This window comes from Myotis daubentonii, chromosome 1 (assembly GCF_963259705.1).
Source record: "Myotis daubentonii chromosome 1, mMyoDau2.1, whole genome shotgun sequence".
NCBI lineage: Eukaryota > Metazoa > Chordata > Mammalia > Chiroptera > Vespertilionidae > Myotis > Myotis daubentonii.
In genome coordinates this window covers 48,420,074-48,446,985 of record NC_081840.1, presented here as the reverse complement: position 1 = coordinate 48,446,985, position 26,912 = coordinate 48,420,074, and the positions used below count along the sequence as shown (strand labels likewise).

At 35.6% G+C, this 26,912-nt stretch overlaps 1 protein-coding gene across 3 annotated transcripts in view; it reads right to left on the bottom strand.

Moving 5' to 3' along the window:
* The window catches only part of VPS13C (vacuolar protein sorting 13 homolog C), a 196,589-nt gene that overhangs the window by 93,610 nt on the left and 76,067 nt on the right, over nt 1–26,912 (bottom strand). For all 3 annotated transcript variants that reach the window (XM_059699561.1, XM_059699560.1, XM_059699559.1), the window contains 15 exons: nt 26,736–26,865; nt 26,035–26,113; nt 25,249–25,388; nt 22,506–22,659; nt 20,638–20,717; nt 19,274–19,333; nt 16,550–16,712; nt 15,388–15,504; nt 14,177–14,280; nt 13,832–13,999; nt 13,017–13,321; nt 9,587–9,734; nt 8,774–8,882; nt 2,863–2,999; nt 1,095–1,251 (listed from right to left, as the gene is read on the bottom strand). In XM_059699561.1, the coding sequence (XP_059555544.1) occupies nt 1,095–1,251; nt 2,863–2,999; nt 8,774–8,882; nt 9,587–9,734; nt 13,017–13,321; nt 13,832–13,999; nt 14,177–14,280; nt 15,388–15,504; nt 16,550–16,712; nt 19,274–19,333; nt 20,638–20,717; nt 22,506–22,659; nt 25,249–25,388; nt 26,035–26,113; nt 26,736–26,865 (2,051 nt within the window). The remainder of the gene's footprint in view (nt 1–1,094; nt 1,252–2,862; nt 3,000–8,773; nt 8,883–9,586; nt 9,735–13,016; nt 13,322–13,831; nt 14,000–14,176; nt 14,281–15,387; nt 15,505–16,549; nt 16,713–19,273; nt 19,334–20,637; nt 20,718–22,505; nt 22,660–25,248; nt 25,389–26,034; nt 26,114–26,735; nt 26,866–26,912) is intronic.

Genomic DNA, 26,912 nt, shown 5'->3' with positions numbered 1-26,912 from the left:
CCCCTTTAGGGTGGGGGTCCCCACTGGGGTGCCTGGCCAGTCCGGGTGAGGGGCTGAGGGCCGTTTTCAGGCTGGCCGGCAACTGAAGCTCCCAGCCTCTCCTTTTTTCTTTTTTTTTATTTATTCTGGATTTACCTTCTATAATTGAAACTTTGTTGCTGTCATTGGAGCTGAGAGCCAGCTCCTGCTCGCTCCAGCTCTGAGGCCACGGCCTGCTGAAAGCAGGTATCTGGGGTTTGTTTAGCTTCTATAAGTGAAACTTTGTTGCTTGCAGAGCTCAGAGCCAGGCCGTGGCAGGCGGGGAACCTTGGCTTCCTCCATCACTGGAGCAAGCAAGCCTCCTGCTCGCTTCAGCTGCGTGGCTGCCGGCCGCCATCTTGGTTGGGTTAATTTGCATATTGTGCTAATTAGCCAATGGGAGGCGTAGCAAAGGTACGGTCAATTACCATGTTTGTCTATTATTAGATAGGATATACACCGGAGTGCGCAAAAGTAGGTTTACAGTTGTGAATATGCAAAACATAGTGTTAATAAACCTATTGTAATAATCATAACCAGCATGTCTTTTTCCGTATGGAAAACTAAAAATCTATTTTTGCCCACCCCGTATGCTAATTTCATTAAAAATAAATTAAAAACCCTGATATAATTTTAAAATAAAGAAACAAATAGAAAGTTATTTCCTAATAAATTAACTTACCTTTTCAAAAAGGATTGCTGGGCTATATACCTGGGTATTGTACTTGATTCCTGATTTCCTAATATATCAGTTCCCATAGCATAATTATAATGAACTCCTGCCTTTTACAAGTACTAAAATGTTATGTACAGACACTGAAGACAAATGTTTCATTTTTCTTTTAGATATATTCTACTTCATGCAAAATGTAGACATTTATCTAGATATAATCTTACTTATGATAACTACATGGATAATTTATTTTTAAATATCACATTCCTTTGTATCGATGTAATAAATTTAAACTAACTAAACAGTTATGGTGACACTAATAAATATGCTTAATGTTGATAAAAAGGTAGAAACCATCTGGCTATTCCATGGATAATTTACACAGACTATACTTCACACTTACCAGTAAACTCAAAGCATCGCATACTAATTTTTTTTAGATAAGCTTTAGCAGTTAGGTCATAGGTTTTAACTCTAGCTTCCACTCCAAGCTGGAGGACATTTAGTTCATGTAAAGGCCTTACTTTCTTTTCTGCTTTTTTCATCAAAGTAACCACAACCTAGAAAAAAGTACCAGTATTACCACAAACTATTTCATTAGTATACAAGGAAAGTAAGTCAACAATTTAATAACCATCCATAGTGATATAACCCAAAAATTCACACCATGTAAAGATGTTTATTTCTACTTGTGCCTGGAAATTGCATGGGCTGTTTACTTTAACAGGCACATTTACTTGTTCAGACTTAAGTATTTCTCCCTAATTCCCAGAAGTCCTAGTCTGATGAATGGCTTTTCACCTGAAAGTCTGTGAGATAAACGGTCAATTTTTATACTACACCTGAGGCACAGTTTTTCCATCTTGTCCCACTGACACTTTAGGCAAGATAATTCTTTACAGTGAGGAGCAGTCCTGTGCACTGTAGGATGTTTAGTGGCCTTTACCCACTGTTTCCCAGTAGCTCCATCTCCCCAGATAGTGACAATCAAACATGTTTTCAGACAATGCAGAGTATTGGCCTAAGAGAGACAATGCAAACTGCTTCCCCTATCCCAATCGCTGACCTAAGGAAAGGGAACTGTAATAATATGTATTACAAATGATATTAAAAAGGACTTATAGATTTTCTATGTATGTGTTAATAAACCTATTTGCAACAGAGTGATTCATCTATCAATGTTTCAATTATCAAAGCTTAAAAGTCTTTAAATATTAACCAGAAAAATAGCAGAGGTTTAACATGAAGGAAGTTAGTTTCAAAACATATATTTCAGATCAAAAAGTAGAACTCATTTATTTAAATGTTTATTATTGTTAACTCAGAGAAAGAACACAACCTCTATACAACTATTTAATGATGAAGGGATTTTGGAGGAAGTTCTTGCAAGTCCCTGTATCCTCTATGCTTTCTCACATATTCACAACTTTATGCCCTGTCCTAGCCCCTTTGATCCCCTTTTCTGACTATATCTTACTCTTTTCTTAAAATTCACTCAAATGTCACTCCTTTCAGGAAATATTTCCTGTTGCTCCCAGACTGCTTAGATGCCCTCTCCCTACCATCACTGCCTCAAGTTCCACTAGGCATATTTTTAATGGGAGCACTACCAAAATTTTAATTGTTTGTTTTCTTGTTTGAATTCAGAGTCTATGCCATTTACCTCTGTATCGTTGGCACTAAACACATGCAATTAATATTTCTTAAATGTGTGAATACAGAAGAGGAAAATACATTTAATCTTCCCTCAAGAATCTGCAGATGGAAAGCAAATAGTGGTAATGAAACATTTTAAAAATGTAGACATACTGTGTTCTATTCTATTAAGGATTTCTAAAATCTGCATAGGATTTTCCTATCATCTTTTCCCTTTCCTGTCTTTCCTATATGAAATCCAAAGCAAGCCACCTCCCAATTATCCTAAAATTATCTGAAAAGCACATTACAGGGCATGCTACCATTTTCTCTATGAAATATTATATCCCTCAAATATAATTCATTTTTAACAAACTCTCAAATTTTAAAAAATTACTACTACATACAAATTATAAATAGCCTATATAAGATTTTCTCATTTATATCAATGACTACAAGTTTATTTTAGTAGAGGTAATTCTAAATATCCATCATTTATTCACCTTACTTTATAAAAACAGATGAAAATTACATACCTCTTTGATTTCAAAATTCAGCAGCACATTAATGATGTCTACAGATCTAATTTCTTCTACTCCCCCAACTGTTAAAGTATCTTGTGAAATACGTACGTCTTGTGATACAGAGATTTCAAGTGGCCCTTTAATTTCACCTAAAGGTATTTAAAACAAATATATTTACTTTTAAATTCTTCTTTTCCACAAATACTCACTGAGGACTTACACAAGTACACTCAACCTAGTGCAGGCACTGAAAATCCATAAATTAGTAATACACAGCTCCAGCCCTTAGAAAGCTTATGGGTTAGTAGAAGAGATGTATACTTTAACATACAAACAAACAAAATAAGCAGGCTACACCTAGTCATATTAAATAAACAAATGTTAACATAAAATGCACAGGAAGCACAGAACTAGGCATGACACTCTTATGGGAGGTCAAGAAAAGTTTAACAGGAGAGTTATCATTCAAGTGGACATCTTCACACAAAAGTGACATTCCAGGAATAAGAAGAGAGGTTGTGGAAACCATAGAGAGATAAATCCCAATAGATTTTTCAAACAGAATGTAGTTTCTATGACTAAATCATGAGGCATAACAAGAAAAAAAGAGGGTGTGATTAGAGCAGTGATGGCGAACCTTTTGAGCTCAGCGTGTCAGCATTTTGAAAAACCCTAACTTAACTCTGGTGCCGTGTCACATATAGAAACTTTTTGATATTTGAAACCATAGTAAAACAAAGATTTATATTTTTGACATTTATTTTATATATTTAAATGCCATTTAACAAAGAAAAATCAACCAAAAAAATGAGTTCACGTGTCACATCTGACACGCATGTCATAGGTTTGCCATCACTGGATTAGAGCCTCTTATCCATACCAAGAAGCAAAGTAAAGGTATACAAATAAAATGTCGGGAAATCTGTACACCTTGAGATGCAATAAAATTGCTCTCTAAACTGTAATACACAAAATTAATAACAGCTATCACTTGCTAAGTGCTTACCTCTGTGCTAGACACTATACTAAGGGCTATCCATGGCTAATCTCATTCAATTCTTACAACAACCTTATGAGATAAAAACTTTATTGCTCTCATTTCACAGGTGACCAAACTGAGGTTCCAATAGATTCAGTACTTTGCCCAGTATAAATTATACCAGATATTGGCAGAGAAACAGATTCACAGGTAAGTGGAACAGAAGAGAGAACCCAGTTATAAAACCATATGTGTATAGACAAATAATTTTTTCAAAGGAGACAGAAACACATAATGAAGTAAAGATAGTCTCTTCAATAAATGGTGCTGGGAAAATTGAAAAGGCACATGAAAAAGAATGAAACTGGATTACAGTTTGTCCCCATGTGCAAAAACTTATTCCAAATAGATCAAAGACCTAAATATAAGACCAGAAATAATAAGTTACACAGAAAAAAAATATAGGTACCAAAGTTATGGAACTTGACCCCAAAGGCAAGGGAAGTAAAGGCAAAAATAAATGAATGGTACTATATCAAACTAAAAACCTTCTGCACAGCAAAAGAAACTGACAACAAAACAAAGAGTCAGCCAACCAAATGGGAGATGATACTTGCAAACAGTAGCTCTGACAAAGGTTTACTTTCCAAAATATATAAAGAACTCATAAAACTCAACACCAAACAAACAAATAACCCAATCAAAAAGTAGGCAGAGGACCTGAACAGACACCTCTCCCCAAGAAGACACACAAACAGCCAATAGATAGATGAAAAGATGTTCAACCTCACTAGCAATTAGGGAAATGCAAATCAAAACTACAATGAGATACTATCTCACACCTATTAGAATAGCTATTATCAACAAGACAAATAATAACAAGTGGTGGAGAGGTTGTGGAGAAAAGGCAACCCTCATTCACTGCTGGTGGGAATGCATACTGGTACAACCACTATGGAAAATAGTCAAAAAATTAAGACCCAACAATCCCTCTCCTGGGTATATACCCAAAAAACAAGAAAACATGTATTTGCAAAGATATATGCACCCCAATGTTCAATGTAGCATTACTCAGAGTGGCCAAGACATGGAAACAACCAAAGTGTCCTGCGATAGAGGACTGGATAAAGAAGATGCAGTACATATAAACAATGGAATACTACTCAGCCATAAGAAAGGATGAAATACTTCTATTTGCATCAACATGGATGGACCTTGAGAATATTATGCTAAGTGAAGTAAGTCAATCAAAAAGAGCTAAGAACAATCTTATTTTACTCATATGTGGAATATAAAACTGAAACTCGTGGACACAAACAGCAGTGTGGTGGTTGCCAGAGGGAAGGGGGTGGGAGGTAAAGGGTGATAAGAGAAGATCTGACTTTGGGTGGTGGGCACACAGTGCAATATCAGATCTTGTAACACAGAAGCCCACACCTGAAATCTACATGATCATATTAACTAATGTCACCCCAATAAATTTAAATAAATAAAATTCCAGAAACCCAGATGAAAAACCACTGCTATTAATTATTACCTTTGAGACAGAAATTCATAGGGAAAGGTTTCTTAATTATAGCTTTATGTTTATGCCAAGCTCTATTCTAAACATAATGTGACCCAGGGGAAATAATTCTAGCAATTATTTTGCTTTTATAAAACAATTCCTGGAATAAGCAAAGATTTCTTAAATAGAAAATAAAAATCACTGATTTGTTTTAAAAGACCCATTTACAGAGTGAAAAGGTAAACCACAGAGCGGGAGAATATACTTCGGCACATGTATCAACACATATACATATAACACATATAACCAGTAAAGGGCATGTATCCAGAGTGAATAAAATTTGTTTATATGTCAATTAGAAAAAATACAAATATCTTAATAAAAATAATTGTCAACAAACTTCAATAAAAATGTCACAAAAGAGGGTATCCAAATGGCAAATAGTATATAAAAAGGTTTTTAATTTCATTAGTAATCAGCAAACAAAATCCATAGAGATATCAATGCATATCAGTGAGGATGGCTAAATTTTGGAAGATTGACAATATCAAATACTGGTGAAGATGTGAAACAACTGGAACTCTCATATTCTCATTGCTCGTAGGAAAGTAAACTAGTATGACCACTTGAAAATCTATTTGGTATAATTTGGCATAGATTACTAAAGCTAACATATGACCCAGTAATTCTAACTCCTAGCTAATATATCCAAATAAAAAACAGTATTTATCTATGACAAATGACATTTACAATAAAATTCATGGCAACTTTATAATTGATAGCCAAAAGCCAGAAACAACTCAAATGTTCATCTAATGTACAGTGGATAAAATAAAATGTTGATACATTGATATAATGACTATGGTACAGGAATAAAAAGAACAAACTACTGCTACATACAACATGGATGCATTTCACAAACAAAATGCTAAATAAAGGAAATAAATAAAAAAACAATAAATCCTGTATGATTCCATTTATATGAAATTCAAGAATGCCAGGAGCCGGTCCATCCTTGCTGTTTCAAGGGACCTGGCATATATGGCATACGGTTCTTAATATGTTTGCTCACCTTCTTGGCGCTGTGTTTTAACCAAGGTCACCTCTCCGAGAAAGGTTGAATCCCCAGGTAGGGATTTTCCCCTGAAGTTAGGGAGGGAATAAAACCCCTCAACTAAGTGCCAGGCGGGTAATTAATCACTTTAACTATGAACAATCATGCTTAAGCTACATAATCTTTACTCCCTGGAATGGAGATAAGAAACGCCCTAACCTTTGGAATAGAGATTGATAGGATTGGAATCAACTGGTATAAATACAGATGCAACAAGACAGCGAGACAGAACTTCAGAGACAGAACTCAGAACACAGAACTCAGGAGACAGAATTCAGAAGACAGAAAGAGACAGAACTCAGAACACAGAACCTACACTCAGAACCTAGGCACAGAACCTACACGGAGCCTGGAGACAGAAGAACTTCGCTGGAGAGAACATGGCAATAGATCCTGGACTGAACCTGACTATAGAACATGGCAAGAGAACCTGACTAGAACCTGGTGACTGAACCTGGCTGGAGATCTGAAGCAGAACCTCTCTGGAGATCCAGACCAGAACTTGGCTGGAGATCCGGGCTAGAGATCCTGGCCAGGCTGCTGATCAACTGAACGCTGTCTCCGTGTCATTCCTTCTTCGCCGACTCCGTCCACGCCTTTGGGAACCCCTGGACCTGCTGGGGTTGGACCCCGGCACAAGAAGAGGCAAAACTAACCTATCCATAGCATTACAAATTAGAATGGTAGTTAATTCTGGGTGGATTTGGAGTCACGGTGGGCACTGGGTATTGACTGAGAAGGGGCACAGGGAGGAGGCCTTCTGTGGTGCTACACTGTATATGTCCTACGTCTTAATCATGGTGATTATACTGGTATAAAAATTCACTGAATTGTACACTTTAAGATTTGTGTACTTTACTATGTGTTTTAATATGCACGTGGTAAAAAAGTATTTTTTACTTAGTTCAGTTTTTTCTTTTAATTGATACATAGTTTACATATAACAGTATTAGTTTCATATTTAAAAGTTTTTTTAAATAAAAAAATGTGATACCATTTTTCATTTAGCAAACTGGCAAAAATTTAAAAATCTAATAATGTGCTCTGTTAGAAAAGGTATATACAAAAAAACCTGGTGGAAATGCAAAATTAGTACAAGTTCTATGTGGGGAAACTGGCAAGATCTGTCAAAATTTAAGTAATGTCATTAAATGTATTAATTAAAATTGAATTAAATACCTTTAATCCAGCAGACCTGGTATTTCTCCTACACATATACATGGACTTATACAAAGATATTCAATGCAACAAGTTAAGAGTGAAAGACTGAAAACAACCTTAAATGTCCATCAATAGGGACTTCCTAAATAAATTATAGTACTTCAACAGAATTCAGTACCAGGCAGCCTTTAAAAAGAAGGAGGCAGTTCTTCTATACATAGTATATACAGACAGATATAGATACAGAATGAACACTAAGATACACTGTTAGTTTTTTAGAAAGCAAAGTGCAGAAATACACAAACATGCATGCACACACATGCACACACATACATACAGAATGGTACCATTAGCTTGAAAAGATAAATATATATTTGTATATATACATGTATATATATACATGTATATATACAAATATATATAAAACAGCTTAAAAAATAAGTGTAGTAGTTACTTTGCCTTTAAGTCAAAAGGGACACTGTAACCATTTAAACACTCTTTGCATTTTTATTGAAGAAAATTTTTTCAGTATCTTTGTTGAAGAGAAATTTATCAACCATTTCAATTCTTATAGATATTTTACTACTAACCCTTATTTAAAAAACAGAACAGCCCTAGCTGGTTTGGCTCAGTGGATTCTATTCCAGTCAAGGGCATGTACCTCAGTTGCAGGCTTCACCCAACCCTGGTCGGGGCACATGTGGATGGCAACCAATTGATGTGTCTCTCTCACATCAATGTTTCTCTTTCTCTGTCTCTCCCTCTCCCTTCCACTCTCTCTAAAATTCAATGGGAAAATGTCCTCAGATGAGGATTCACAACAACAAAAAATCAGAACAAATATGCTACCATAGCCTAGTACCAACTTAAATTTTTTTCTATAAATCCAAATTTAATAATTAGTCCAAGAATCAACTATTGATTGGAAACCCTTCTTTATGGCCTCCTCCTATCTTATGCAACTCAGAAGTCTGGAACTATAACTATTTGCTTAATTAAAAAGCAAACTATGGTTGTATCCAATACCATATTATTTGTTTTCTAATTACTACAAATTGCAATATGTAAATATATATTTGTTTACTTCATTTTTATTGTCTCTCTCCCCTACTAAATTATAAAATTAGACACATGTTTATGCCACCTACTGTCAGCCTCTTACCTGTCTCTTGTGTTCTTGGTTTCACTTTATTCAAGTCTTCAGTAGCCTCACCAAGATTTTCTGCCAGTATTCTAAATAAAAGATTAAGGTCTTCTTGATTTAGATTAACCTGCAAAATATGAAGTTGAAAGATAAAGATATTCCATTTTTAAATGCAACAATTTAAATACAGGACATAACAAAACTTTAAGTATAAATAAAATTATACCTTCATTACTCACTCAAGTATTTCACTACTTACTTCACGTTAAAGTTTTTATTTTGAAAGATAGGAAAGTATTTGGAGAAAAACAATGTGATTTATGAGTCAACATCAGTCCCATCTACTTAACTTATATGATCCTTAGTGAAAGTTAATAATAATTAAAGTAATCTTATCATTTTAAAAAATGTGACAACTTAAGGAAACACACAAATTCCACTTTTAAACAATAACAATCTGGAATAAAAGGCCACCTAAAATACAAAAAACAGGTATTTCCCTTAATGCTATAATTACCTTAGTGGTACTTAGATATCCCTAAAATAAAAGTGTGTATATATAATATATAGAATGACATGTAATGTAATATATTAATAAATAATTTACATACAGACATCTGCTAATGTGTGCATATTACAAATTTAACAGTTAATTATACTTAACTGGAGATTAAATCCTACTAAAAATAATCCAGATTTTGTTGGACATCATACTGAAATTTTTCTTACATCAATCAGTAAAAAATTCCGTATTTCATTTGGATTTATACTGAGAAAGTCTTCAGAGTCTAAATTTTGGTAATAAAGATTTCTTTAAACTCTCATACTTACATTCATTGACTCAAGATGCCCTTTAATTTCCACAACAGGCACCTTATGGTACCAAGATGCAGCCAGATTCCTATTTACAGAAAACTCCAAGTTAATTGGGTGCAGCAGCTGAATATCAGGATGGGAAATGCCAGGCTGGATCACGGTCCTAATGAAAAATATAATTGATATGTATGCATAAACATAGGGAGGAAATGCAGCATATCATTAAAAAACACAAAGCCAAAAGTTGCTGCTCTCAATGGACACAGACACCAGGGAGGTGAGGGCATGAGTGGGGGGGCGGGGGGGGGGTGGTGCGCAATGGGGGGATAAGGACACATATCTACTACCTTAATCAATAAAGAAAAAGAATGTTGCTCTAACACTGATTTGAAATATACTGTTGGGGTGTTTTCTACACTCAGTCTATCATTAACTTAATCTACTATACACTAGCAAGGACAGATTAAAATCAGCCATTAAGAAAACTTTTTTCTTTAAACAGAGGATATATGATGACAACTTTCTTTTTTAATCCTCACCCAAGGATGTTCTTACCACTGATTTTTAGAGAGAATGAAAGGGAGAGAGGTTGGTGGGGGGAGGAGGGGAGAGAGAGGGAAACATCAACATAAGAGAAAGATACATCGCTTGGTTGCCTCCGGCACCTGGCCAGAGATTAAATCTGCAACCAATGAACATACCAGTGATCAGGAATGGAACCTTCAACCCTTTGATCCATGGGCTGACACTCTAACCATTGAGCACAATCAGCCAGGGCAGGTGACAATAAATTTCAAAAAGAAATTCATATTGTTGAATATATGGGGGGAAAACCATCAAATACCATTGTTCAAAAAGTAATATGTGCATTGGTACAGATTAAAGAAAAAACGTCAAGATGAATAGTATTTACTAAGGAGTTCTTTCCCAGGATTATTTTTTGGACTTGCCAGATAATCAATCCTTTTTTATGCAGGATAATTAAATCCCCTTGGATGGGTAGAAAATGATTTCAAAATGAATTATGTACAGACTTTCAAGTGTTCTCTAGTATAAGCCCTACCAATATATCATTACTTACACAGTATTCCTGCCAAAAAATCTCTAAGTTCAATTAAATCATGAAAAATCACCAGACAAAATTAATAGTCGTTCCATGAAAAAACTAAACTGTATTCTTCAGATCTGTCATCATAAAAAACAAAGGCTAAAAAGCTATTCCAGAATAAATGTCTATCAGTACACAATCCCCCTTGGTAGTATAGCATGCAATTAAATGCCATATGTAATCCTGGATTAAGGGAAAATCCTATATAATAAAAGCATAGTATGCAAATTGTTCCTCGACCGGGGAGGTCATCCAGGAATTCTACCGGGGGTGGGGCCAGCCGGGAGAAGGGAGGGAGGCCCTGGGTGGCAGTGGCAGCAGAGAGGGAGGCCCCGGACAGTAGCAGTGGTGGCGGCAGGCGGCCAGGGGAAGAGAAGGAGGCCCTGGCCAGTGGCGGCAGCAGGTGGCTGGGGGAAGGGAGGGAGGCCCTGGCCAGTGGCGGTGGCAGTGGCAGTGGCGGCAGGCAACTGGGGGAAGGGAGGGAGTACCCAGCTGGCTGCTGGCAGCTGCTAGGGACCCTACGAGTGCACGAATTTCGTGCACTCAGGAGGTTCCCTCAGCCCAGCCTGCACCTCCGGGAATCCACAGGGAGCGAGCCTAAGCCATCAGTCTGACATCCTTAGCGCTGCCACAGAGGCAGGAGAGGCTCCTGCCACCACCGCTGTGCTCGCCAGCCATGAGCCCAGCTCAGAGCTTCTGGCTGAGCGGCGCTCCCCCTGTGGGAGTGCACTGACCACCAGGGGGCAGCTCCTGTGTTGAGCGTCTGCCCCCTGGTGTTCAGTGAACATCATAGCGACTGGTCGTTCCACCATTCAGTCGATTTGCATGTTAGCCTTTTATTATATAGAATATTCTTGAAACAACTGGTAAAATTCGAATACTGACTGCATATTAGATAACTAGAGGCCCAGTGCACAAAATTTGTGCACTCAGGGGGGGAGAGAGTCCCTCAGCCTGACCTGCACCCTCTCGCAGTCCCTGAGTCCTCAGGGGATGTCTGACTGCCACAGAGGCAGGAGAGGTTTCCACCACTACTGCTGCACTTGCCAGCGGTAAGCTCAGCTTCTGACTGATCGGTGCTCCCCCTATGTGAGCACACTGACCACCAGAGGGCAGCTCCTGCGTTGAGTGTCTGCCCCCTGGTGGTCAGTGTGCATCATAGCAACTGGTCATTCCACTGTTTGGTCAATTTGCATATTAGCCTTTTATTATATAGGATAGTATGATGTCAATGTTAAACTTTTAGCATTTATGTGGAATTTGCATTATGGTTATATAAGAGGATAAATACCCTTTTCTTAGAAAACACATGCTAATGTGTTTAAGATGTTGACTCTCTTTTTTTAATTGAATTTAACAGGGTGATATTGGCTAATAAAATTATATAGGTTTCAGGTATACAATTCTACTATATCATCTGTATACAATATGCATCACCTATATAATTGTATTGTGTGTTTACCACCCTAAGTCAAATCTCCTTCCATCACCATTTATATCCCCCCTTTACCCTCTTCTACCTCCACCCACCCACCCCTTCTCTCTGGCAATCACCATACAAAATGTCTAAAGTCAAGTGATTTAGCAAAAAATGTTTCAACTTTCAGTTATAAAATAAGTCCTGGAGACATAATGTACAGCATGGTGACTATACTTAATAATACTGTACTGTATATTTTAAAGTTGCTAAGAGAGTAGATCCTTAAAGATATAATCACAAGAAAAATTTTTGTAACTATGCATGATGATGGATGTTAACTGGAGTTACTGTGGTGATTACTTTGCTATATATGCAAGTATTGGATCATTATGTTGTACACCTAAAACTCATATACTGTAATATGTGTATTATACTTAATAAAAAAATAAAATATTTTAAATGTCATAAATAATTATATACATACAGTTAAAGCAAATATAAACAATTGGTGAATCTAGGTGAAGGATCCTGGGTACAATCATGATACTATTTTTGCAATTTCTAAAGGTTTGAGATTTTTCATAATAAAATGTTGATTTTTAAAAACTGTTCTGCTTGGCTAGTTTGACTCAGTGGTTGAGCATCAACCTATGAACCAGAAGGTCATGGTTAGATTCCCAGTCAGGGCACATACTCAGGTTACAGGCTCAATCCCCAGCTAGAGGCAGCCAAACAATGTTGATGTTTCTCTCTCATCGATGTGTCTCTCTCTCTTTCCTTACCCCTTCCTCTCTCTCTAAAATCAATAAAAACATTTTTTAAAAAAAACTGTTCTGTGCCATAGGACTATGTTGGGTATGGATTTCAATGATCATAAAATTTCATGGAAAATATTAAATAATACTGAAAGAATATACCTAGAAAGCTTAAGCTTTGTTAGCTGTACATCCATTCTATCAATTACTGGAGGGTTTAAGAAGTCTTCACCAGACACCAGACTGAACTGATTTTGAACTCTCATTAACCCAAGATCTACCACTACTGCATTGGTGGAAATGGAAGATTGTGGGATGACAATAACTGGTGCTTTCAAATCAATATTGATAGAAACACGAAAACTCCTCTGGGCAAGATCTTTCACACTTGTGGCAGCCTTTTCTGCAGCCTGGGCAGTGGCAGCACTCAGAGCCTCTTTGGCTGTCTGGAAATTGTTCAGGAAGTTCTGTGGACACAAAATATAAAAGGATAAATTCAAACAGAAGACATGCACATCATTAATAATACCACCTTCTTTTTATTTATGAGCTAATATTTTTACAATAGATAACTTTTACTTGAGGGCTATTTTTCAAGATTTAGAAAGGAATAATTGATTGTCCACCCATATTTATTAGTTACCTGAGAAGGGCTAATTGTAACTATAATTATAAGGCTGAGGAAGAGAAAAAACTATTTTCTTTTTCCTTTTGACAAAAATATTTTCAGTAGTCTTTATACTTAAGAATTTGGTTTCATTATGTTCTAGCCAAAATAATTGCACTTTTAGATGAAAATCATTAAATGATTCATATATCACCTGTTAGAGAGTCTGACCTCAACATTAATACATAAGGAACATCTATAATCAAAACAATGCATTCCCTATAATCCGGAATTTGAAATATTTGCAATAATTATTATCAGACTTAATTATTTCTAAGTTGAATAGTCAATCTATAAATAATGATTTTACCAGGAATGACATGAGGAATTTATGAAGATAGACAATCTGAATGCAGCCAACATTCAGTGATACCACACCATCCACTTTGGACATGTCAGTATAGAAATCTCCCTCAGTAGCATCTGGATACAAATCCAAATTAAAACGAAAAACTTCATTTCCCATTATTGACACCACCTGGAAAGCAGAGATTTGAATGTACTCATCCAAGAGGATAACAACAAAATAAAAGCCCATTATAGAAACAATTTCCTATTAAATTATATTTCATTAAAATTTTAAAAAATAAAATATACTTAAAAATAACATCTCATTTTCAGTCATCAAAAAATATTAATTATTACTATCACCTACTTTTTTATGAACTGTCTTGGGTTCAACATCTGTGACAATAATATTTTCCAGTCTTGCAAATAGAGACTGTTTTCTTGACTGAAGAAGAAGAGAGGAATCGAGTCCTGAAAAAAAAATTTTATTATTATAATTTCTGTAGGTCTAATAAAGTAAGATCTTAAGATATTTCTTACCATTGCATAATTTTATTTTGGGTGTTATATATTTATAAATTTAGCATGGTTTTCCCTAACCAGTTTGGCTCAGCGGATAGAGCGTCGGCCTGAGGACTGAAGGGTCCCAGGTTCAATTCCGGTCAAGGCCATGTACCTTGGTTGCGGGCACATCCCCAGTAGGGGGTGTGCAGGAGGCAGCTGATCGATGTTTCTAACTCTCTCTCTCCCTTCTTCTCTGTAAAAAAATCAATAAAATATATTTTTTTAAAAATTTAGCATGGTTTGAACTCCCAATTGATAAACAAGTTGAGATATTAGATCTTTTTAATTTTATTAACAATGGAACCTGTTAACTCATCATAAAATAATTACTGAATTTTCAACCTTCTAAAAAAAATCTAGTACAAATAGATTATCTTGGGATTTTAGTTAATCCTTAACACCTTATATCCAGTCATTTACATGGACACTATAAAAGTTTCATGAATTAAATTCAGAGTAGTAGATGCACTTCCAGTTCAGAAAGAACAAAGACAACAACTCTAGTTTTCTAGTTCTTAAATTCTTCAAGAATTTCATTAAACATATTCTTGACCTTTAGCAGACCACATTGAGCTAATAAAGATAGAGTCATAGAAAGAAGCTAAATTACTCTTAGCAGCTTTTGCCTAAAAGAATAAAATATGCAGGTTTTATTTTTCATGATAAGGCTGCTCTGCATTATGTACCAAGATAAAGCATTTTCATAGACCTTTACCTGAATTCTGGATCGACACTTATCTCAGATCATTAGTAGCATCTCTACATTGACATTAGTAATCCTCACCTCCAAGACAACTCTCAGAAAGGTGCAAAATACCAAAAAGTGTGTTTCAATTTAATGGTCAGAGTCTGATCAACATCTATATCCTAAAGAGTAGGCAGCATGCTGTCCAATTATGTTCTTAATAAAAGTACCCAGTTTTCACAGCTCAGAGCCCTCCATTTGTATTTTAGGATTAAAAAAAAACAAACACCTTATCTTTTGAACAAATTGTAATACTATGAGAACTTTACCTTGAATCTTGATTTCAGCGATATTGTTCTTCTCTTCACAAACATTGATACAGAAAGCATTCAACTTGGCAAACAGCCTGAAGTCAATAATGTCACTATCCTTAGACGATACAATCACTATAAAGGAAACAAAGCATTCTGTCACAGTGAAATCCTAGTAAACTAAACTCTATTAAGGTTTCTTCCCTATATTAAGTGAATCACAATTCTGTTTTTAAAAAGCGAAATAAGTCAGACAGAAAAAGTTAAGAACTATATGATTTCACTCATATGTGGTATATAAAACTGAAAGCAACAAATGAACAAACAAGAAAAACAAAAACTCATAGACACAGACAACAGTATTGGGGTTACCAGAAGGAAGGTGAGGAGGGATAAGAAAGGGTAAAGAAGGTCAAATATATAGTGACAGAAAAAGATCTGACTTTGGATGGTAGACAAAATGCAATATACAGATGAGGTAGCATAGAACTGTACACTTGAAACCTATATACGCTTATTAACCTATGTCACCCAAAAAAATTTAGCAAAAAAAAAAAAAATTATAAAATTCTTAAAAATTAAAAATACTTCTTTTGCTTTATATATTCTGTAGAATTTTCATTTCTAATAATGTAATGTGCTACTTTTATCATTTAAAAGCAAGGAAAAAATTTAAATAAGATAAGGACATTGAAACTCAGAGAAGTTCAGTAAAAGTTTAAGTAGCAGTCAGGATTTGAACTGAATTCTCTCTGATCCAAAATTTAGGCTCCTAACTAATTAACTGCTACCCCTATATCCCTGACCTCATGTCTCTGGATCTTAATTTCCTCATTTGTAAAATGGAAGGGAAAGCTAACCCTCTATTGAGCCCCTTCAGGAGCCACTAACAGCGTATGAAAAGCTCAGTGTAAATATAAGTCGTTTTCCTTTATAACCCACCAAAAATCATCCACCACCACCACCAAAATAAGAAAAACAGACATTTTTTAAAAACAAAAATATTAATTATATTTGGTTTACATATAAGGTACCCATGAAAGATTTAGTTTGAAGAAAAGAACAAAAATGAAGAAAATGGCCTGTAAATGACTGCACTAGAAGGTCCCTTAAAATTCTCCATTTAGCTCTAGAATTCTAAAACCCTTACTGACAAAAAACAAACAAGCTGTTTTCATACCTTTCTGCAGAGCTGAATTTTTTTGTTGCTTTTCAGTTGAAATTTGTACTTCCTTGGCATCACCCATCTTTTGGCCATCTGATGGAATAATGGTCGTCAGGTAATTAATAGAAGAGAGAAGAGCTTGTGTTTGCAGCAACAGGTTTAAAGATGAAAAAGCCACCTAGAGATGTTTAAAAGAGGAAAATTAGTTTCCCAGGCCAATTATACCAGTGGTCTCCAAGATGAAACCAAAAGGCTCCTAGCTAGGCTTGCATTGTGCCTTTCACAACTTGGAAGGAAGATTCCTAACACACTCCTGAAATAGGAATATAATGAGAGTAAATTACACTTAACTTACCTCGGTGGTTCATTTGAGTATCAAAGTAACCTAATCTACTTTAGTAGCATAATTATCACAGAGTATATAATCTGCTTGTCATGGCCATCCCAATATTCAACATATATATGGGTTCTGGGATCTGCAATTGACTATCCTATATGATAAAAGCCTAATATGCTAAGTGTCCAGTGACTGGTGGACTGTTCAACCAATCAAAGGGTAATATGCTAATGATATGCTAAGGCCACTCAACTGCTCACTATGACGTGCACTGACCACCAGGCGGCAGATGCTCCGACCAGTAGTTTAGCCTGCTGCTGGGGTCTGGCCAATTGGGACTGAGCGAGATGGCCTGGACACACCCTGGAGCCCTCCTGCAGTCCCTCACCAGCCCGATTATGCACTGGTAGGGTCCCTCAGCCTGGCCTGCACCCTCTTGCAATCCGGGACCACTCAGGGGATGTCAGAGAGCCAGTTTCAGTCCGATCCCACAGGCCACTCCCCTCGGGAGGGCACCAGACGCAGGGCTCATGGCTGGCAAGCGCTGCTGTAGCTGTGCAAGCCTCTTCCAATCGAGACTGATTGGGTGCAAGCCCGCGGCAGGCGCAGTGGGGCCGGGATGAGTGGGAGTGGCAGGTAGGACCTGCAGGTGGCATTGGACTATGGGTTTCAGCCTGATCCCCATAGGCTACCCAGAGGGGCCCCACCTGTGCACAAATTCGTGCACCAGGCCTCTAGTTTATTATATAAACAGGTAAGTTAGAATATGAAACTCTAAAAGTCAAGAAATTACTTCAAATGTGACATCCCTGAGATTTAAATGTAAAAAGTACAATTACAGCCTGGCCTACATGGTTCAGTGGTTGAGTGCCAACCTATAAAGCAGGAGGTCATGGTTAGATTCCCAGTCAGGGCACATGACTGGTTGTGGGCTAGATCTCTAGCAGGGATGGCATGCAGGAGGTAGCCGATCAATGATTCTCTCTCATCATTGATGTTTCAATCTCTCTCCACTTCTCCCATCCTCTCTGAAATCAATTTTTAAAAAATGTTTTTTAAAAGTAAAATTTTAACTGAGCTCTCGGTCACTAAATGATCTTCAGAAACCAAAATGATGGTCCTATCATTTAAAAAGAAACAAAGAATATATAACATAAAGAAGAAAAACATTAGATTTTTTTGAAACAATGACCCCAGAAAGCTAAGAGGGCAATGCAAATTGCTTTCAAGAATATGTGGTTTTCTAATAGAAAATTTAAAAACTTTTTTAAATTTTTATTTATATAAAGAATTTCTTTGCACTGCTTCAAAAAAAAATGCGTATAAAAATTATAAAAATAAAGTTTAGCTGTAACTGGTTTGTCTCAGTGGATAGAGCATCGGCCTGCGGACTGAAAGGTCTCAGGTTCGATTCCGGTCAAGGACATGTACCTTGGTTGCGGGCACATCCCCAGTAGGGGGTGTGCAGGAGGCAGCTGATCGATATTTCTCTCTCATCAATGTTTCTTACTCTCTATCTCTCTCCTTTCCTCTCTGTAAAAAATCAATAAAATATATTTTTTAAAAAATAATAAAGTTTAACAATAATCAACAGATATCATATCTCTCAAAAGTGTAATCTAAAACACATTTCTTTCATTTTCTTTATAATGTAACCCACAACTACATTTTGCCTGTTCTTAATTACATTAGTAATCCACACCTCCAAGACAACTCTCAGAAAGGTGCAAAATACCAAAATACTATTTATTATATAAACAGGTAAGTTGTATAAATCTCTATTTATACAACTATCTTAGTAAGGCTCCAAGAAGTACTCAACATCTCTCCTTGTAATTCACATAACTTTCTCAACCCTGTATTAAACAACAGTTATTTGATATATTTAAAACTGTTCTTTATAAATCAAAGTTTCCCATCGATAGCTCTCCCTTCTTTATAAATAACTAGACGCCTGGTGCACGAAATTAGTGCATGGGTAGGGTCCTTAGGCCTGGCCGGCGATGAGGGCCAATTGGAGCCTTCCAGCTGGCCGGCTGGATCCTTCCTTCCCTGGCTACCGGCTGCTGGCCGGGACCTTCCTTCATTCTGTGATGCTCCCTGGTGGTCAGCACACATGATAGCAAGCAATCAAACTCCCAGTCTCCAGGTCGAACTCCCAAGGGGACAATTTGGATAGTAGGCTTTTATATATGTAGATTAGGATGTGATATAATAAGTCCAAACAATAGCTTTATTGCTCATAAACACAGAGCATGGTATCTATGAGTTTGGTTTATAATTTTTATTGGCTCTTGATTATTTCATCAAATTACCCAGTCAATATTCCTTCAAGGATACCAGGAGACTTCCAGAGTAGGTTATTTTCAGACAGGCTATATTCTTTTAATAGAATTTCTTACCTTAACTGTTTGTTCAGTTTTTTCAAAAGTAGTTTGAAAACTAGGTCCATTCTTATCAGCCTAAAAAAAACAAACAAACAAGAGTTCTAAAGAAAATAAGACCAAAGTAAGTAAATCACTTATATATGATCTCTAGTTTATTTATAGTTATAATTGTATTTTATTACACTATATATTTAATATTCTTGTCATTTTAAAGTTACATCGAAATAATTTATTATAATCATGCAAATTTGTCCTCTTCAAACATTCACTTGTGGAAAATGCAGCTAGGAATCAGAATTATAAACTGTGGACGTTGGAAGGTTTAAAGGTCATCTAGCCCATCTATCACCTAATGCTTGAATTCCTGTATAAAGTCTTTGCCAAGTCTATTTTATGATACCTCCAGTGAGAAAACCTCATTTTCTTACAAATTCAATCTTTAGAAAACTTTGATTTCGTGAGGTCTTTACACTGAATAGAAATATATCTCATTGGTTCAACCTCTACTCCTTGGAAATATACATAGTAAATTCAAAGTTTTACCTTATGTGAGAAGGTTTACCTTATGTGAGGCAGTTTTCCTGCCTGCCTGTTCCCATAATGCTCTGTGCTCTTCTTTATTAGAGAATCACCACATTATGTTTTCATTGTTTTTTATCTATCTCCCTAATAGTCTTCATCTCTGTAACCCAAGTACCTAACAGGACCTAACACATAAAGACATTCAATAGTGTTGAATGATTAAACAAATCAACTAATCTATAATAATAAAAGCATAGTATGCTTATTAGACCAGATGTCCTTCTGGACAACCTTCAGATGAAGCTGGGGCTGGGAGGGAAGCCTGGGTCCCGGGTGCCAGAGGGAAGCTGGTGCCAGCAGCCGGGGAAGGAAGGCCTATTCTTGCACGAATTTCGTGCATCGAGCCTCTAGTCTTAAGTAAAGCTAAATACCATTAGTTCCTTCAGCATTCCTCATATAGTAAATTTTTGAGTCCTTAATTCTGGCAGTTCTCTACTGAACCCAATTCAATTTGACTTTATACCTCTTCATGTAGAATATTCAGACAAATGTAACCTATATATGCAATGAATATAGGTAGGTGAACATACCCTAGAAATTAGGAGTAGGACCTACTTCAACCCAGGTTTCCATCTTTGGGGACAAGATGTTTGATGGCTTTATAAAAATCCTAGTCTAGTCCTGTACTTAAGTGAAAAAGAAAGAAGGTGTAGGAATGAAAAGAGAAACAGTAGATATCCCTATGATTAAAACCTATGATACACATGCAGAGCCTGTAGTAACCTATTGTCATATTTTTCCTTTCAGGGGATAGTTTGAGGTATACAATAAATATCTAAACATGATATGGCCCGTACCTTAATATACTCCACTTTTAAAAGATCTAATCCAGGTTTGTCAGAAGAGCTAATCAAGTGAAGTGGCTTTCTTTTGGATCCTAGATTAAAGAAAAAGAAAAAGTGTTTCAAATAAATTGCTCTTTTAAGTTTAGAATTTTCTAGATGTCTTATTCTTTTTTAAAAAAAATTAAGTTTTGCCCTAGCCGGCTTGGCTCAGTGGACAGAGCGTCAGCCTGCGGACTGAAGGGTCCCAGGTTCGATTCCGGCCAAGGGCACAAGCCTGGGTTGCAGCTCAATCCCCAGTGGGGGGGGTGTTGGAGGCAGCCGATCAATGATTCTCTCTCATCATTAATGTTTCTATCTCTCTCTCCTTCACTCTTCCTCTCTGAAATCAATAAAGAAATATATTTTTAAAAATTAAGTTTTAAAAGACTATCTGCCCATATTTACATGGTTATTAAATGCTAAAGTTATCACTGGTGAAGAAATAAATTAATCCAAATCCTTACCCTACCTTTCTCATCCAACTAAGATTAAAAAAAAAACATGCATATTTATTTTCTTTGATTTTATACCTGTGTTAAAAAAAAATTTCTCTCGATATTTTGAGGCCATATATGCATTTGTAAGGCAGTAGAAAGACTATAGTTGTAAGAATCAGAAAATGTGAATTCTAGTTCATCTCCTTTATCAAAAGCTATTTAACTTCAGTTTTCTCAACTATATAACAAGGAGGTTGCACTAGAAATATATGTAATATGCTGTTGAACTCTAAAATTCTTTGAACAAATATTTCATTCTTATTAAATGATGTAAATAGTTTTTCTTTGTTTAGACCAAGAGAAGGCTTACATAGAAAAATATTTCTTTTATTGGAATGGAAACGTTAAATTTCTTGGAATTTTAAAACAACAGGTACTACCATATGTCTTCTATATCCTTAAGTAGATGTACCAAAGAAGTGCCTCAAGAAGCTGTGGAGGGAGAAGTATTATTTATAGTTCTATAACTCCTGTTTCTGAGACATTTCAGAATTTTCCCTTGAATTAACTTTCCTTAAAGGAAAAACTAGCCTAGCAAATTTATTATTTGTATTTGTTTCCCTTAAAATAGTAATATAAATTCCATCTTAACAGTGCTTACAGAAACTTACTAATATATAACCCTTTTTCCCGTAAACTGAGATTTTAGTTTCAACCATTTTTGAAAAAAAATTAAAAGTAGGTATTTTATTTGACTAAAATATTAGGTAATTTTAATTAAAGTGGATTCACCCATTCTTCCATTCCTTATATATCTCATGAGCACACAAGATGTACACTTAAATAAATAAACTATAAGCTCTTCTGAAAGAATTTTACATTCCACCATTTTTATTTTTATAATGTGGTGCTGCTTCCCTAATTCAATAGAAAGAACAAGGACTTCAATATTATAAACCCAGAAATATATTTTAGGTTTGGCCATTCAAAACATACATGAACTTGAGTAAGTCAACTATTTAACCTTCCTTTGTTTGTAAAATGGAAATAATACTCCCATATACAGGAGATTTATATGAACTCTACGAGGTAGTAGATCATAGTAGTTAAGAATCCAGACCCAATGGCAAGATTTCAAGGGTTCAGCCAATAACTAGGATGAATGACCTTGGATGAATTACATAAACAACATTTGCTTTAGTTTCCTCATATGCAACCTCAAGACTGTAACACTGCCTTTCTCATAGCATTCTTATAAAAATTAAATGGGTTATTATTTGAAAAATGTTTAGAACAGTGCTATTTTTTATTATAAACATTGTTATATAAATGAAAGTATTTCAGACACAGAAAAGTGGTTTTATATTTATTATTAGCTATTGTTTCCATTTTTATGTCTATTACCTTGAATTTCATGGTAATCCAAACTGATTTTCTTTAGGTAAGATACTGCAGTTAAATCAAATGTTCTCACTGTAGCCTCTGTTCCTAACTGAGTAATATTAAATACTAGAATTGTATCTTCTTCTTTCTGTTGTTTGGTAAATTCCAAAATCACCTAAAAGAATCAATGAAAGGTTAAGTAGTCTGAATCATACTAAAAAAAAATTAAAAAAACAAAAGCCTTCTTTGCACATATGATCATGAGAAGCATAAAAATTTTGCTCACACTTGTCTACTACCATTACTTATTTACTATGATTGGAAATTATCATCTAAATTGTATTATTGAGAATTATAACTATATCTATATGAAATTATGATGAAATTTTATATACATTATTGATTTATATTTTTAAATTTAGTAAAAATGGAATGTATGGATTATTCCGTAATATGATTTTCTTAAACCTGTATCTCAAAAAAGAAATCACGTTTAGTGATATAAGAAACATTCTCACTAATATAAAAAGGAGCAAAAGGATGTTCACTATTATACTACTATTCAAATTTATTCTGGAAATTCACTATTACACTATTATTCAAGTTATTTACCAGATGAAAAATAAAATATATATGTGGCAATTTTTAAAACATTCAAGTTCTTTGACACTCCACAAGAGGTGGAGAGTCTTTGTCCCTTTACATTTGGACAGGCTTGTTATTTGCCTTCATCATAGAGTACAGAGGAAGTAATACTATAATGACTTCCAATGTCAAAAAAGGCTATAAAACTTCCTCTGTGAATGTTCATCCTGAGGGAAGCTAGTTGCCATGCAAAAAGTTCAACTACTCTTGCCATGTGCAGGAGTCAATGAGTAGGTAGGTATTTCAGTCAGCAGTCCTAGGTGAGCTCCTAGCCAGCAGCCAGTATCAATGGCCAGCCTATCAGTGAGCCACGTCTGAGCCCCTCTGACACGTCAGGTCACTATAACATCAGTCAAATCTTACTATAAGCGTGCGAAAGACTATACACAAAAATTACTAAGCTGTACCCTTCCAGAATTCCTAAACCACAAAACTATAAGCAAAATAAAATAGCTGTTTTGAGCTACTACATTTTGGGATAACCTATGAGGCAGCAATAATAACTGAAACACTATAAATGCTGAAAGAAAGCAAAAATCAATATTATTAGCAGTGTTAAACATAAGAAAAACCAGGAAGAATGTCACCTGAAAAACAGAATCTATAGTAAAATTATTCAATACAGAACTGACATACAAAAATAAATTTGAGATGTATCGATGATTTAAATGACAGCATTGATGTCATAAAATATAAAATCATGGGTATTTTTTGCAATGGAGAATAATTTTCTATACATACACTATAACTAGGATATAAACACAAAATTCAATAAATTGCACTACAGAAACATTTAAAACTTCAAAATGGCACACAAAAAAGTCAAATTGGGAAAAATATTTCAAACAGTACTACTATTTTTTCCTTAAAGGATTCTGATTATTTATCACTTTAGTTCATTCATTCAACAGTTAATAAAATATTTATTGGCCATCATCTACCATGTATGAAGTTGTGCCAGCCACTAAAAACATTGAAATGACCTGGACAGACAAGGTTCTTGTCTTCATGAAGCTTACATTCTAGGGAGAGTGGAGGAAAACGAAGCTTGCTATCTTTTTTTTTTTTTTTTAAATATATTTTATTGATTTTTTACAGAGAGGAAGGGAGAGAGACAGAGAGCTAGAAACATCGATGAGAGAGAAACATCGATCAGCTGCCTCCTGCACATCTCCCACCGGGGATATGCCCGCAACCCAGGCACATGCCCCTGACCGGAATCGAACCCGGAACCCTTCAGTCCGCAGGCCGACGCTCTACCACTGAGCCAAACCAGTTTTGGCAAAGCTTGCTATCTTGTATTGGGGGGGGTCAGACCTTTCCAATATGATGGCATTTGAGTAAATATGTTATGCAGGAAGAGTATTCCAGGCAAAGGAAACAGTAAGCACAAAGAATGTGTTTTGGTGTAAGTAAGAGAGACTAAAAGACAAGTGTAAGCAATATGAGACAAGAACTTTGCTCACTACTTTAGCTCCAGTACCTAAAACAATGCCTGGTACATGATGCCACTGGATAAATACTTACTGCAGGAATGAATGAAATATAGCTGGAGTAGAGTGAAAAGAATTCCATGAAAGCCCTTGTAGGTCGTAGGAAGGACTAAGCCCTTTGCTCTGAGTGATATGGGAAGCCAGTAGGTGAGCAGTGACATAATCTGACTTCCAGTTTAAAAGGATTACTCTGGCCCTGGTTCAGCTGGGGCGAGTAGAGAAGGCAACCGATCCATGTTTCTCTCGGACATCAATGTTTCTCTCTCTCTCTCTTCCCCCAACCCTCGCCGTTTCCTCCCTCTCAAATCAATAAAAAACATATCCTCAGGTGAGAATTAAAGGGGAAAAAATTTAAATAAACGTCACAGAAATTTTCTAAAGAAAAGAAATCCTAATTAAGAGTATTGAGCTTTTTCAGAATACATCAGATATACTACAGATCACTCTTATATCAGATTTTACAACAAAAATTCATTTTTTTGGAACTGTATGTGTGTGGGGGGCCACTGGGAAAAATAGAGTACCCCATTTTATATATACTTAATGTTTGGGTCTAGTATTGGACAGTTTACAAGGATAGTGATAATAAGAATGTATTTGTTTATAGACAAAATAAATATGCATACCTCTTTAATTTCAAACTTTAGTAGAAGATTAATAAGCTCCTCATTTGGAGCCTCTGCAACTTTTTTTCGTTCTGATCCTTTCATACTTTTACCAGTCTGTATGTCTCCATCTTCAGCATCAAAATACTCATCATCGGACTCTAAGGAAGAAGACATTCATTTGACTTAAGAGAATGTTCATTGAGGGCTGCATAAAACACTCAAATTTAAATCTCTCAAAAATTCATTTATTAGATATATTCTTCATATTCAGAGTAAGAATAGAGTTTCAATGTTTTTCTAAATCTCACAAAGTGACTCAACCTAGCAAGTAATAAGTATAAACAAAATCAAACTGCCTATGTTTTTCACTTTGGTCTACTCATTCAACATTCAATAAAATATGTACTGGGTATCATCTATCATGCATCATCAGTCTGTACCAGTCACTAAGGACACCAGAGTGACAAGGACAGGCATGATCGTTGTCCTCTTGAAGCTTATATTTTAGTTCAAAATTAAAAGAGATAAATTAGGCTAGAGCTAAACAAAAGAATCGAGTAGTGATTGTGGGGGGGGGGGGGAAGGAGCTTATTTAAAATCTTAAGCATTTTCATTCACAAAAATCCTTTCAATCAAATGAAGAAACTTGGGCTTTAAAAAAAGGGACTCAAAAACACACTGTTGGTTAGTAGCACAACTAGAACTAAAACCAGCAAATTACTATAATACTTTCAAAATTCTTTATTTCCTGAAAACGTTCTCTCTATATACTTGGTTTAATAAAGAACATATTACTTTCCTTACCTGATTCTACTCCATCTAGCAACAGTGATGTACCAAGTAGGTCTTTTGTCCTATCTGAAATAACAGGAATTGAGGATACCTAGCAAATAATATAAAAAGTTTTCTTAATATACTAATCTAGCAGGATTAAATATACAAAAATGAAATACTGAAAAAGTAATAGTACCAATTATTAAGACTACTACCTGCAATTATAAGGGCAGAACAATGTACAACTCTAGTAGATGAGTCTATTTATCATTATGTGTCATTAGTTGCTATATATCACAATACTAGAGACCTGATACACAAAATTCGTGCAAGGGGCTTGGCCCTCACAGCCCCGGCTTCATCTGGAAGGTCATCCAGAAGGTCATTTGGCTGTCCAGTCTAATTAGCATATTATGCTTTTACTATTATAGATATTTCATAAATTTGAAAGACGTTTTTTCTTCTATTTATGTATTTTTGCTCCCTTCATTCTCTAAAACTGATTTTCTACCACCACTCTAAAACAGTAGTGAAACTAGGCTACAATTGTTATTTATTCAATGTCATATGCAGTTCGGTATAGATTCAACAATATTAAACCTCAACTGCACCAAATAAATGAAACTGACCCTAAAAAATATTTGAAAATAAAACTGCTCACAGAATGCTAAAAAAGAACTCATCATAAATACAAATGTAAAGAGATTTAGCATTTTATTATATCCATTTACCTGTCTCTCAGGAGACTGTACAGATGATTTCTGTGGCAAGGGTATACTGTTAATCAAACATAGCACATTTTTCATCTTCTGGTCAGAAATTCTCACATGCATCAAAGGAAGCCCTCCTGATACTTTAAATCTAAAAATGCAAGTCAACAATACGGTTTTAAAGTCCAGTTTCTCTAT